At 42.6% G+C, this 14,665-nt stretch overlaps 1 protein-coding gene across 1 annotated transcript in view; it reads left to right on the forward strand.

Annotated features, from left to right (window-relative positions):
• LOC125766077 (uncharacterized) overlaps window positions 1-13,304 on the forward strand; it is a 46,235-nt gene extending 32,931 nt beyond the window's left edge. The window contains exons 5-8 of the mRNA XM_049431671.1: window positions 1,062-1,419; window positions 4,740-4,946; window positions 11,239-12,254; window positions 12,556-13,304. Coding sequence (XP_049287628.1) covers window positions 1,062-1,419; window positions 4,740-4,946; window positions 11,239-11,948 — 1,275 coding nt within the window. The 3' untranslated portion in view covers window positions 11,949-12,254; window positions 12,556-13,304. The remainder of the gene's footprint in view (window positions 1-1,061; window positions 1,420-4,739; window positions 4,947-11,238; window positions 12,255-12,555) is intronic.
• The last annotated feature ends 1,361 nt before the right edge of the window (window positions 13,305-14,665 follow it).

Below are 14,665 nucleotides of genomic sequence, written 5' to 3' on the forward strand. Positions count from 1 at the left end.
GAAGACGCTTAACAGCTTTACAGCTGTAAGCTAGAGTATGAGACTAAGCTAACGTAATCTGGTATGGTTTGTTCGTCAGCTTTCAGTCCGTAAGGCCATACGTCCTTTTCACTAGTTTTGCTTTTGCATTGCGAGTAGAGGGTGTACTTTACTTTGATAATTCCTTTGCTTTTTATCATTCAAGTTTTCTTTCAGCCAACGGTTCTTTGATGGTACATCCTCTTCAACCATCACTTCTTATTCGATTTCTACATCCAGCTAAATAACCATGAAAATCCATCATTTCTCACATTCTTAAACGTATGCTTTTTTTCTTATTTCCTTTCATTTCCTGCTTGATTGCCATGCTCTTTGCATCCTAATTGACTCTAATGACCTATTTCCTTTTTAACTATCTCGTCGATTCAATGCCGTTGAAGATTTCATTCATTTAATGTGTTTTTTTTTTAGTAATTAATTTTCTCGTCTTTCATATTTTTTTGCTCCTTTACTGCCTTTACATTTTTATTAACCCTCAGTAAGTTTAGAAATTAAAAAAAATTAATAATTAAAAAATATAGGACATGTGATTGATTTTACGATAATTCGGGGTTTCCAGCGAGATTTTGTTTTTAGCAAATAATTTGCTTTCTAAAATAACATTGATCGGAAGGTTAAATTTGGTTGGCTGGCAACACTGCCATTATTCAAAATTTATCATCAACACATCCGCGAGGTTCGAAACTATTGCTTGGAGCAGTGTCATTTCCATCCATCCGTAGTTTTTGGTTGATTTACGTAATGTCACTCACTCTCTCTCGCTTTCTCTCTCTCTATGTTCTCAGTAAATCTCTTGATGAGCGGTGAAATGAGCTATGAATTTATTTTATGTTTTTGTTTACAAAAAGCATTTCTCACGCTTGATAAATCGCATCAATGTTTGGAACCGTTTCCTACCCATAACTGAAACGCAGGAAATAAAATATAAAGCAAAAGATTCTGCACAATGCGTTCCGGGCGTTCGTGCCCCTATTCCGATGCTAATTGGCTAACTTCGTCTCGGTTCGCTTCTCGTCAAACAGGAGGACACACACTTCGATGGTTGGTCGCTGAAAAAATCGATCCTGAACACGCTGTTCCAGGCGGTGAAAGCCATCACCGGCGGTGTGACGGCGATCAAGGGCCAGCTGATCAAGGGTTCCGGTTATCTGGTGAGCGGTGCGGGCAAACTGATCGCCTCCGGTGGTGATGCGGTGACCGGCGTCGGTAAAAAGATTGCCCTGTCGGCCCATCTCATCCCGCCGAAACATGCGTCCCATCCGTTTGCCAAGCTGAGCGGTATCCTGTCATCGTCGTCGTCCGGCCTGTCCGGTCTGTCCGGCACATCGTCCTCATCCTCATCCTCCTCCGGTCATCATCATGGTGATGCGTCGGGTGAAAGTAAGTAAAAAAAAAACCCCTAAAAACGATCTTTCTTTAGCTTTGAACCACTTTTAGTGTCATTCGGAAAACCGCCCAAAAATTTCATTCTCATCGTGAGGAATATATTGTCTACGTACGACTTAGCATGTTTGGACGTAAATCCGCAGATTTTTTTTTGTCGGTCGTGGGAAGTAATATTTTATGTCCATACCTTCCTTGCTCCCCCTCGGGAGGAGGTTTTAGCACATGGAAAAAGGGTGACAAACAAATGCTGAATGCTTCATACTATTTCTCATCCAACCGGAAGCTCCTATCGTTCTTCCGGCTGGCTGAATCGCTGCGACAAGTGATGCAAATTATTACGAACTTCCTCTCGATGCTGATTGTTCAGCCCTTCACCGCCCATTAGTTTGATATCGTTCGCATCCGTCTCTTTCTCACAGCGGTACAACGTGACGGGAGTGGAGTGGAGTTAAGCTTCTCGCGATAAAATTTTACATCCACTATTTCCCATCTCAATTTCAGTCATCGAAAAATCGCACATATTTTCCGCTTCTTCTCAGCTTGTTCTCCAGACATTAAGCCAAATGAAAGGGACTCCACTGGTTCAAAAGCAAAGAAAAATACAAAAAAGGCGATAATTAATTATCTAATTAATTGGAGCCTGGAACGCACCGCAGGGTGTTCACAAACACCCGCACGGCATCCGTCCTTCACATTAGCTTTACGGGACAACAATTGAGCAAAAGTTCCTTTGGAACGCTAAAACCCATCCCAATCACTCCCGTGATATACGATTGCGACAAACCATCCACTACAAATCGATTGTTTATAGTTTGAACGATGCTTCACATCAGACGGCTCATCGTGCTCATCGTGCTACCCGAAAGACTTGCAAGAATGAGGACGAAAAGGCATCGCAAAATAAATCCCTGTCAAAAATGGTATCAAACCTTCCTACTTCCAAGAGCGCGGTACGATAAAGTTGAACGGCGAAAGAAGACTAATCTAAAATGAAATAACAGGGGGGGGGGGGGGGGGGGGGGGGGTGAAATAAAGAGGTACAGAAATTCTCTCCCATCATTCTCCCACACGTCTCCGACGTCAGCAAAACGTCATACTGTTTCCGATTTCTATTCACGACTTTTACTTCGAGGCTTCGGTTCGTTTGCTTTACTTTACTTGCTACTACCGTGATACGTGATGAGGACGATATTTGTCGAGTTTCCGTGTTTCGTTTATCTGCTACCACGCATACCCACAACCAAAAAAAAAAATATGGCGGAAGTGGTCAAAAAAAGGGAAAGAAGCAAATAGCAATGAACAGAGCGCAACAGCTAAATCAAAGAAAAGAAAGAAGGAGGCAAAAAAGAAGAGAAACACCCAAGGGATGGTATCAAACAAGCAAAACCGAACCGAAAACCCGTGTGCTTTATTTCCCCGTTTCCGATATTTCCGTTCAGTATTTGTTTTGCCGCAAACACGCGACAATCCGGTGCTTCAACTTATTTCTGTATTTCGGTATGTTCTTTCACAAAGGAAACTTCCTGTCGACGGGGTGCCATTTTCAGCCAGTGAAAACCCGAAAATAGACACACACACAGAAAAAGAAAAAAAAACAAATCTACTTGATATCGGCACAAAAACCCCGCAAGAAAGGGATAAAGATAAATGTGTCCACCATTCGTTTGTTGGGTGGTTTTACCCGTACGCGTGGGTCAACTAATCTGTTGCGTTTGCAAAACCACCGCCCTTCAACCCCTCTCCCACCCCCCCATAAACCTAGAAGGGATGGGTGTGTGTGTGTCATTGTGGGTTAAAAATTTTTCGATTAAGGCATTCGGTTCGGTTCTTTTCTTTTTCCCTTTTTTTTACATTGGGTCGTAAATTTGTTTGCCTTCTAGCACCAGCACTAGCGGTTGGTTATGTTGTTCCCTTCTTCGATTCTAGCCTAAACGTATCTGGCGGGTGTTGATGGGTCGATGAAGATAAAAGGAAATCGATTGATTTTGAAAACTAGCACAGAAAGGATGAAAATGGCCACTCGTTCGTCGTCGGTAAGAGGTTGTTTTGGATTACGCATCAAAAGGATGCCCTTCCATTCCTACAACAAGCCAGCTGGCTGGATGATATCTGTTGGAAGAAATTTTCGACTGCTGCACCTGCAAACGTGGCGGGACATAGAAAAAAAAAGACAAATTTTACTATTAACAAGACCCTTTGAAAAGCATTCCTTTGAAAGGCGAATTGCATACATTTCGGGGTTTTATTTCTCTACAAAACATAAGTTACCCCGTCACTACACGCTTAGCAATTGTCGCGTTTGCGAACGAACGAGGGTATTTTCAAATTTATAGATTTTTTTTTAATTTTTTATTTTTTTTAATTTAAAGCATTATTTAAGTGAAAAGAAACTTATTTCTACCAATTCGCATTAAAATAAATCAATTTAATTTTTTTGCAAAATTTCTCAAAAAAAAGATAAAGGGTTAGCCTTATGAAATTTTCGAGTTGAAATTTTTTTGAAATTTTTTTCTGATTTTTTATTCTTTTTTTAATTTAAAGCATTATTTGAGTGAAAAGAAACTTATTGCAACAAATTCGCATTAAAATATATCACATTTAAAATTTTTGCTACATTGCTCAAAAATGAGGAAAATTTTACATTTTCTCAAACAGGGTAAGGAACTTAGTTCCTCGAATAACTTCTGGCACAGACATCTGAGGGCATGGCTGTCCAAGAAGAAAATGTAGCCATTGATGCCATCTATCGACCACAGGTTAAAGATTGGCGATTTGTTGGATACCGACCGAGTTATAGGCAAAATTTGGTGCAAAAATAAGGAAAATTTTCATTTTTTTTTAAATTTTTTGATTTTGTTATTATTTTTCACTCTTTTTTTATTTCAAGCATTATTTGAGTGAAAAGAAACTCATTGCAACCCATTGGCATTAAAATAAAACAATTTAATTTTTTTTTCAAAATTTCCCAAAAAAATCGTAAGGGGTAAGCCTTATGAAATTTTCGAGTGGAAAATTTTTTTGAATTTTTTTTCTGAGTTTTTATTCTTTTTTTAATTTAAAGCATTATTTGAGTGAAAAGAAGCTCATTGCAACCAATTCGCATTAAAATAAATCGATTTTTAAAATTTTGATAAATCTCCCAAAAAGAAGGCTACAGCCTTACGAAATTTTCATATTCTTAAATGTAATTTAAATTTTTAATTGCTGCAGATTAATTTGTTAGTTTTAGTATAAAAGTACAAATACTTGTATGATAGTCAAGATCGGTAGTGGAATACTAAACCATGGCCTTTTTTTTCATCGCATCGTTCTAGGCTTTACCAGCTACGAAGGACCGACCAGCTACGGGCACGACTCCTCCCACAGTGCACTGAGTGGTCCGTCCGGTCCGTCCTATATACCACCATCAAAGAGCTCGCACAAGTCACCCTCGATCAACTCGTACGGTGCGGATCTGGACGACCACCATCATCACGGTGGCAGCTATGTGTCCGCCGGCAAGTACGGTCACTCTACCGACGGTAAGTACTACCTGCACGAAGGGAAGAAAAAAGGAAGAAGCAAAAAAAGAGAAGCAAAACACAAAATCTAAACTCCCCAGATAACAAAACCTGCACTCGAAGGCAACTCGAGGGTAAGGTTTTTCTGTGTTGTTTTTGCCAGGTTTGTTTTTTTTTGTTTTGTTGTTGCTCTCTCCCTTGCTTCAGTCTACTCATAATAACAATCATGCGAATCATGAACGTGCCAATCTCGTGCCATTTGCTGACAGTTTTTTTTCCCTCCTCCCCCATTCCCCATTTTCCTCGGGGGGGCGAAACATAAGATGGACGACATCATACGATGAATGATACGACGAAACCAAAAAACAAAAAAAAGTAACGTTTCGCCACGTTGCCACGACGATAAACGTTTAGGGAAAGATTATTGGTTTGGTAACCGATATGTTTGTGTCGTTTGGGCGGTTAGCATTTTTCTTTTGCATACGACGTGAAAGAGGAATGCAATTATTTGCGCATCATTTACCCCAGTACGGATGTATGCGTGCATTATGCGTATAATACGCTGGCAAACCACTGGCGATGGGAGATGAAAAATAGATCATTAATGAAATAAATTTCATGTTCGTGTACGGGGTGGCAAATGAAACGAAGCGCTTGTAACGCAACAATGCAGAAAAATTGCCAACTATTGCACATAAAATGCACCCCTTTTTTATTGCTTTTTGCCCGCGAGATTTGTATGTTTTGTTTCCGGCAACATGTTTTTTTGCGTCTCCACTTTGAACACATTTCCACTCGAGCCGAATCAGCTGTGTTCCCTTTACTTGCGGTGAAGTGAATTAAAATGAAGAAATATTGAGCCAGAAAAAAACAACTTCATTTTACGATGCAAAACCGATTTACTATCGATTGAAATGTTTTCAATTGCGATGGGAGAACAAAAAACGACAAAACCCTAGTGGGACATTAAATTCGTACGGATGACTTTTTTGTGGATGTGTGTGTTTTTTTATTCAATAAACCTACCAGCGCCCACCATAGTGTAACCGCCATTTAATAGTGTGGAAGAAATTAATACAAAACAACACCTTTGCCATCCCATCCGGACCGTCCCCCCGTAGCAAGGACTGACTATCCGGCTACGTGGTAAAAATAAGTCTAGTAAGCCAGAAATGGCCGGCGTGACCTGTAAGGTCGTTAAAAGCCAAGAAGAGAGAGAGAACACCTTTGCAATGGGTAAAAAAGCCCTTTCCGGCTCGCTACCAATGCGAGCAGTTTTATTAGCAGCGGGTGCACGAATTTGTAGAAAGTAAGGTACATAAAGCGATAAAGCCTGAAACCGAGCTACGGTTGGTACGGTTATAAAAATGATCAACCACCATCAACCGCACCAATTTACACAACAATTGAAAAAAAGTGCGATCCAATGCAATGTTTTAATAGGAGAATTTGTTTGCCATATGCGACAGCAACGAGCGTGTGGCGATGGCAAAGGCGAGTAAACAATTTCAATTTAATAAAACTCAATATCGTGTCGGTAAAGAAGTCGTTCGTCGGCAGGGGGGAGATGATTGCGATTGCAGCCTACCAATGAATGCAAATGCACCGTAACGCTCATTGAATACGGGTTTGCTGAAACGATAAGAATTACATCTCAATTAGCCGAATTATCATCGCTACAAAATTGACCACCGCTTGGTAGTTGCCTGGCAGCACAGATGCAACCATGTAATGGGGCACCACCGTTGACTTGTGAACTTTTGAATGGTGCTGGAATGATAAATTAATTTATTTGTGTTAAATAAATTACTTTGCCGAGAACGACTGACATGTGCTAGCGTGAAACAATTTATCTACAGTTACACCCCAACAATATTGTACTGTGGTGAGTTCATTATATTTTTTTTACGAGATAATCGAGATATTATTCAAAGAATTTAATTGACAGCTTGAAATTTAAAAGCTGAGTATCTTTTTAAAAACATATTTTATATTGAATTCAAAACGTCAAAGTGCTTTGATTACTCCTGTTAACTGTTAGAAACTAGATTGTTCGGTGTTATTTTAATGACATGATTTACCAGCAAGTGTTTTAACACAGAATAGGACATTATTGAGGACGTTATCAGTTGGTCTGTTACATTCCCCAAGAAATCATCGAGGCAATATCCAGACTCCTGAGTGAAGAAGTTATATATCGTAAGGCACTTCTTGTCTGCTGGATATAGACCACTTTTGAGGACCTTCTCCCTTCTGGAGTCTTGTGTCTGTGTCACTCAACAGAAGATGAGATCGTAAGGTATCCAAAATTGAGAACTAAATGACTCCATCGCATCAGTAATAGTTCAGAGTTCTCGGGTTAAAAGAATAAAGAAGTTCCTGGACAATACAGAGACCCATAAAGACATCTTTCCAATATTTTTCTCAATAACGCTCAGTAGATGCGTTCTTCAGACAATACAGAATCCAATAAAGAAATCTTTTCCATTTTTCCTTCTCAATAACTCTCAGAAGATGCGTTCCTCAGATGACTTTTTTTTGGGCAAACCTTGAAGTTTCTTTTTCAACTATTTTCAATCAGACAATCCTTTCGATTTCTCCTTCTCAATAACTCTCAGTAGATGCGTTCCTGAGACAATCCTTTCAATTTCTCCTTCTCAATAGCTCTCAGTAGATGCGTTCCTCAGGTAACTTTTTTTGGGCAAACCTTGAAGTTTCTTTTTCAACTATTTTCAAACACTTTGGAAGCTCTTGACGTCAAAAAGCTTCAACATTGATAAAATCTTTGAAACCCATTGTACGAAGCACGCTGTGAGCATCTGTACACCGACAGATGTTCTGCCGGGCCATTCTCATCCCACAGAATCGGCTCATAATCGGCTCGGGTGATAAAGCCAAAACCCGCTCAGCCGATAAATCGAGTCAACGGTTATGAAACTAGCACTCGTTAAACACTATTAAACATTTTGTGGTGTACCGCACGTTACCAGATTACCGTCCACTCCGGGGCAACCGTCCGAGATTCGAACGGCTTTAGCTACATCCGATAAACCGCCCCCGCAGGCTAACATCCGATGCACCGCTCACGCAAACAGTATGCTGTAATTGAATCGGCGACAATATCGGAACCGAGTACCGAATTTTGATGCGATTTATCATATCGATGTCGCGACTAATGAGCGTCCCACTGCACAAAACCGTAACTCGATAATGCAAACATCGGCTTGCATAATGTTGGGCAAGGTTTTTAACTTCTGTGTGTGTTTTTTTTTTTGTTGGTTTGGTGTTTGTGCTCCCTCAACGAGTTCAAGCCAACCAATTCGCCATACATGAGCGCATACAGGTACAGTTGCAGCGGAGTGACGGGCTCAATTATGTATCGTTCGCGGTACACCGCCGAGGTCGTGACAGTATGGTGCTCTTACCCTTACCGGCAAAATAACCGATGGAAATGGCATCGAATAGCGTGTCGGGTGTTGCATTTCTGGGTGGGTAAACATACCGCGAGCTGTTCTCGGCAGTCTCTGTCGGTGTATATTGGGTTCGCAACTAGCATATACCGTTGTGCGTGCCCTAGGCAACGATAATGGTGACAATCGGGAATCGGTAACTTCACCTGCTGGAATATTTATGACACATCTTTAAACACGGGAAGCACCGAAAGAGGGAAGAATCTTTCCACCACGAATAACGGCTCGTTTGTTTATCAAAGTCAAGCCCCGATGTGGTCGACTGTTTCGCTTGCGCTCATCATCCGAGTTCGTGTGTTCCTTGCGTCTCTAGATCAGCAATCATTAAGGCTGGCAGGTGGGAGGGAGAAAGTCTAGCGCTGTATGTTTGCGTACGAAAGCCACACCAAACGCCACGGAGCAGAGAATTTGGGCTGATGGTACATGACGCACCGTCAAACCGACATCTGGCTACAACCGACAAGCACGGGGCGGCGCAGGATGGTGTAACGCATGCTGCAAAGGGTATAATTTAAATGATTACATCCTTCGGTTCCGAAGGTCGGTGCGTACACGCACCGTATATCGAATCGCACGCTGCCTGCAGACGAGACCTTTCCTTTTCGACACACCAAAAACGGATATAGCGCTTGGACCACCCTTCTCCCTCCGCCCGAAGTTTGGAGTGCCCTTTGGCCGGACCGGGGTTGAAGATTAGGTCATTCGGGCTTTCGAGAGCAGTGTGTCCAACTTTGGCGCTAACGAGCCGATAAGGCCGGAAATCGAGCATTAATTACTCGCTTGGTACGGATCATCGATCAATAAACCTTTACCGTAAAAGGGGACTGGCTGACACACACACACACGCGTGGAGGGGTAACTTATTTGTTGGTTAGAATATAATGTTCGGCTTATCGATTCCCCATTTGCGCCCCCTCCCCGGGTATCGCATCCCGAACTACCCCGAAATGTCGAGCATTTGAGCAATTATTTCGTACGTCTGGGAGAAAGACCACAAACAACCATACTCTATGCTGCAATATTAAACCCACATTTACTACCCCAAACTTCGTCTTCTCGGTGTGAGCGCGGTCGGTACAAAGCAGTCTCATCACAAGTTTGATGGAGTATGCTCAACTCAATAACGGAAGGGGAGTTAAGAACCTCGTGTCAGTCGAACCACACACACGGGAGAAACCGCCATTCTCATCAGCAAAACCGAATATATCGGTGTGTGTCACAAAATTAATTTCGCGCAAAGTTCACACCATTCACGGTGTGAACAAAATGTGAGGTTAGAATTTATCGTACAGGGGTACAGGGCTGCCGTATCGATCTTTAGTTGTTGTCACTTTGTGACGGCGCGATCGAGGTAGGACCTACAAAAGGAGCCGGGAAGTGGAGCTAACGTCCGCTAGAGGGCGCCGGTGTAGATGTCACCGATCGGGATCTGAACGGTGACGTGGGATTGAGAGGATGATCCGTGACCGCATGGAGAGGGTCTTTTTGATCCCGACTGGCGAACCCAATGAAAAAAATTTTAGCGCAAAATAAATAATTGTAAAAGTTAAAAAGCCGATTTTTTCTGTTCGGTCGGGCGTTGCGTCTCTCATCAGTTGTGCATAATGTTGGATCAAGTAGCTCTTTTGCTAGAGCGGAGCGCACCGCTCTCGCTCTCTAAAGCGTGCGGTGCGCTTAAGGTAGCTCAAATTTAGCCTGAAATTTTAATTTTTTTTTAATTCTTTCATTTTTTTTATTTTTAATCGTTTTTTTATTTAAAGCATTATTTGAGTGAAAAGAAACTTATTTGAACCAATTGGCATTAAAATAAATCAATTTAATTTTTTTTTGCAAAATTTCCCAAAAAAATCGTAAGGGGTAAGCCTTATGAAATTTTCGAGTGGAAAATTTTTTTGAAAATTTTTTCTGATTTTTTATTCTTTTTTTAATTTAAAGCATTATTTGAGTGAAAAGAAACTTATTGCAACAAATTCGCAATAAAAAATATCACATTTAAAATTTTTGCTGAATTGCTCAAAAATGAGGAAAATTTTACATTTTCTCAAACAGGGTAAGGAATTTGGTTCCTCGAATAACTTCTGGCACAGACATCTGAGGGCATGGCCGTCCAAGAAGAAAATGTAGCCATTGGTACCATCTATCGACCACAGGTTAAAGTTTGGCGATCCGTTGGATACCGGCCGAGTTATAGGCAAAATTTGGTGCAAAAATGAGGAAAATTTTCATTTTGTTTTCAATTTTTTGATTTTTTTATTATTTTTCACTCTTTTTTTTATTTCAAGGTTTATTAGAGTGAAAAGAAACTCATTGCAACTCATTGGCATTAAAATAAAACAATTTAATTTTTTTGGCAAAATTTCCCAAAAAAATCGTAAGGGGTAAGCCTTATGAAATTTTCGAGTGGAAAATTGTTTTGAAACTTTTTTCTGATTTTTTATTCTTTTTTTAGTTTAAAGCATTATTTGAGTGAAAAGAAATATATTTCAACCGATTCGCATAAAAATAAATCAATTTAAATTTTTTTTGCAAAATTTCCTAAAATAAGGTAAGGGTATAGCCTTAGGAAATTTGCTAATGGGAGCGCATCGCACAATCGCTCCTGTGTGTAGCGCTCCGTACGTAGCTACTTCTTTTTCGTGTGGGTTGTGCGGGAGCGCGCACAATATGGTGATTGAGGTACCTCTTTCGCACTTGACCCAATACTAGTAGTGCAACAGGTAATTTTGGAAGGTCGTCGAAGCAACATCAGTAAACTAAACAGACGCTAGTAAGCTTGTTCGGGACTTTAGCCAAGCACTAACCCTGTGCACATCTCCGTCACTGTTATCCCTTTTTATCTACAGTATCGCACCATCAGCAGGAGCACCATCACGATCACTTCCCGACCGGGTACGCTAAAGGCCACACGAACGTGGTCGAAGCGACGGACGTACTGCGGCAGATACTGAACCAGAAGATACCGCACCATACGGATGGGTTACCGAAGAAGGTTATTGCCCAATACGAGATACCGTCCGACTCGAATCCACCGCCATTCAAACCGATGAAGGGTGGTTATCTGCCACCGTCGATCTACGGTTTACCGGCCGGTCCGATCGATTCCGTCACGCATTCGCACTCGATCACTACCTCGTTCGGAGCGGGCGGCTACCCGAAGTTACTCTCGGCGACACACGTGGAGAGTGATCCCGGGCTTCCCAGCTCGTACGATATTTACCGCTCGATGGCACTGAAACATGGGCACGGTGGCGATAAGGGTTTTCATCACGATTCGCTCGTTAATCCACGTTCGCGTGAGGTAGATCACAGTGCGAGCGGTATATCGTACGAGCTGCTACCGCCAAAGTCATCCTCCTCCGGCGAGCTGGTACACGAGCAGCAGTTGCGCGACCTAACGAAACAGCTCGGCAACGGGATCGAGGTGCAGAAGTCTCTCGCGTACGAGATCGCTGACCCATCGACGACGCACCAGCATCACAAGCGACGCTCGGATGAAACGACGGACACGACAACTGACCAGGACGCTGTCAAGCCGCAGAGTACCAACACGTAGACAGGTTGACGCAACTTTTTTGCAACAACACATCCGGACAACGATTTCCTAGTGTGAGACGACAGATATTCCAACGTTTGCAAATTACACACACGCGCGCGCGCACACGCACACACACATACAAACGCGTTGGTGATGAGCCATCTCAAACTTAGTCACGTTCTCTAGCATCTAGAAAAGACATAAGACATTAGTAGATACATAAACATGCGCAACATGTACGTGTGTGTGTGTGCGTGTGTGTTTTGTTGTGCTTTCACGCTTGTGTCAAAACCGGGCGCAAGCGATTCGTTCGTCGATACTCAGGTAATTTGCATGAGACCATCACTACCAGTCACTAAACGCTCTAGACACTACTCGCTCACTACACGACGCCTGACAGCTCTGCCACGTCTGTATTCTGTACTACTCGCTCTACTCACTCCGCTCTCACCTTCAAACCACGCATGTCAAACTGTCACCTAAAACCCCAGTCCGTTAGTGTCTCACTGTCGCTAATTCTGTTGCATAGTCGCTCTCTTAGTGAGCAGATACTTAGTTGTCACTTGCGAGATGTACTAATTTTTGTTTCTCTCTCTCTCTCACACACACTCGTTCTCTTTTGTAGACTCCGACTACAGCAAGATCGTCGTCGGCTAAGCACACTACGCAGCATTTGTAACCTTCGGTGGAACGTCACGAACGAAACCAGCTGTATCCATCTATTTCCACCAGTTATAAAATCCTTCTCTCTACGTTCTACCTGTGGTAGCTGTTATTGCCTCTATCGTATCGTATCGAAATACTCATGCAATGTATCGAACCGCCGACAGCGAACGATCGTGTGATGCCGTTTGTTTGCGCGTGCGCAAGTCAGTGTAAGGTACCTTCTATTCCTAGTGCAGCCCTGTCGCCATATACAGGATATCACCGTTCTCCCTCAAAAAGGATTTCAATCATTCCCGTTCCCATATAGTTCCACCCTTGTTGTGTAGGTAACCTTTGGTCGGTGGCAGCGTAATAAATATTTTGTAAAAACGCGGTATATTTTCCTCCGCACGCAATCAGTAGCGTGTGCACACACAAGTGCGTGCAAAATATTGGTGCAAGAGAGAAGAAAAAAAAACGTTGGAAAAGGAATGAAAAAAAAACACACAAAAAAGCAACAGAGCTAGCCTGTAACTGTGTATCCGTGTAAGATTTTACTCTTAAAACATTTCCATTTTTTTGGTAAGAGGGTCCAGTTGGGCCGTACCGTCCCTGTTGTGGCGGGGTCCATGTTTCTATTGTATTTATTCGCCATCGCATTTTATGTTTGCGAAGGTGCTGGCGAGACAATAAAGTATTCAACCTAATTTGTAATCATTGAACGTGAAACGGTACTGCGTGTCTGTGTGTGTTTGTTTGTAAAAGGTGTGAAAGAAACAAAATTATATGTAATAAAGCAGAAAGGAATGGTAAGTGTCAGCCAGAAGTAAAATGTCCGACTTTATGGTAAGCTATTTTATAGCAAAATACATCGCAGGGTTTTTCTATATATCCTGCAAGGACTTTCTTTTGTCGACTTCCATCATACAGTATCATACAGTAAATTGTGGATTCATTTTCGAATTCAAGTTCATTTTTGTGCTTTTCCAGCGTTACAACTCAAATGAATATAATGCATGCAAGTTTAGTATGAAATAAGCTTTCGAAAGCTGTGCTTTTTCCAATTATGATGAAAAGTCCTAATTTTTTTTTCTGCCCTGTTCACGATTGAGAACGTCGCGTAGACATGGCCAGGTCTCCAATAAGTTTCCAGGAATCTCGGTCGAGGGCTGCCGTCCTCCATCCACGGCTGCATCCGATCTACGACAAGTTCGACTCCACTTGATCCTGTCCAACGAGCTTGCTGTGGACGAGCACCTTCCTGGTGGGGCATGAGTCCGGCATCCTCATCACGTGCCCCAGCCATCGTATCCTTCCGGCTTTGACCACCGTCAGGATATCTGCACCGCCAAACAGCTCAAGATTCATGCTGCTGGTACACGCCGCCGAAGATAGCCCTGAGCATCTGCCGTTGGAGAATGGTCCTCCATTAGCATAGTCCAGGACTCGTATCCGTAGAGGACTATCGAACGTATCAGTGTGCGATATATTGTGCATTTCGTTTGCTGTTGGAGTCTTCTAGGTCTTCTAGCTTTGTGGAGCTTTTCTAGTCCGAAGATACGATCGTACCAAGGTAGCAGAACTTCTCTATCACCTCGAGATCTTCGCCGTCAACTGATACTCTGCTTCCGAGTCGGCCTCTATCACGATCAGAGCCTCCGACAAGCTTTGTCTTCGTCACATTGATCCTCAATCCAATTCTGTCGGTCTCGCGTTCCAGTCGGGTCGTCGCACACCGCCGCAGATGTCAGATGACATCGATGCCATCCGCGAAGTCGAGAAATTGGATAGAACGGGTGAAAATCGTGCTCCGGATATTAAACAGCAAACAGGAGAGTCCATCCCCTTGCCTCAAACCCCGGTGAGATTCGAAAGATTCCAACAGCATGTTCGACTCTCTGCCCTTGCAGTGCACCCCTTCCATAGTTCCCTTCAACAGTCGTACCAGCTTCCCTCGGAATCCATACTGCTGCTTGGGTTCAATAGCTCGAACCGATCTATAGTGTCATAGGCCGCTTTGAAGTCAATGAACGGGTGTTGCGTAGGGATCTGATGCTCTCGGCACTTCTGGAGGATCTGCCGTGGAGTAA

This window comes from Anopheles funestus, chromosome X (assembly GCF_943734845.2).
Source record: "Anopheles funestus chromosome X, idAnoFuneDA-416_04, whole genome shotgun sequence".
Taxonomy (NCBI): Eukaryota; Metazoa; Arthropoda; class Insecta; order Diptera; family Culicidae; genus Anopheles; species Anopheles funestus.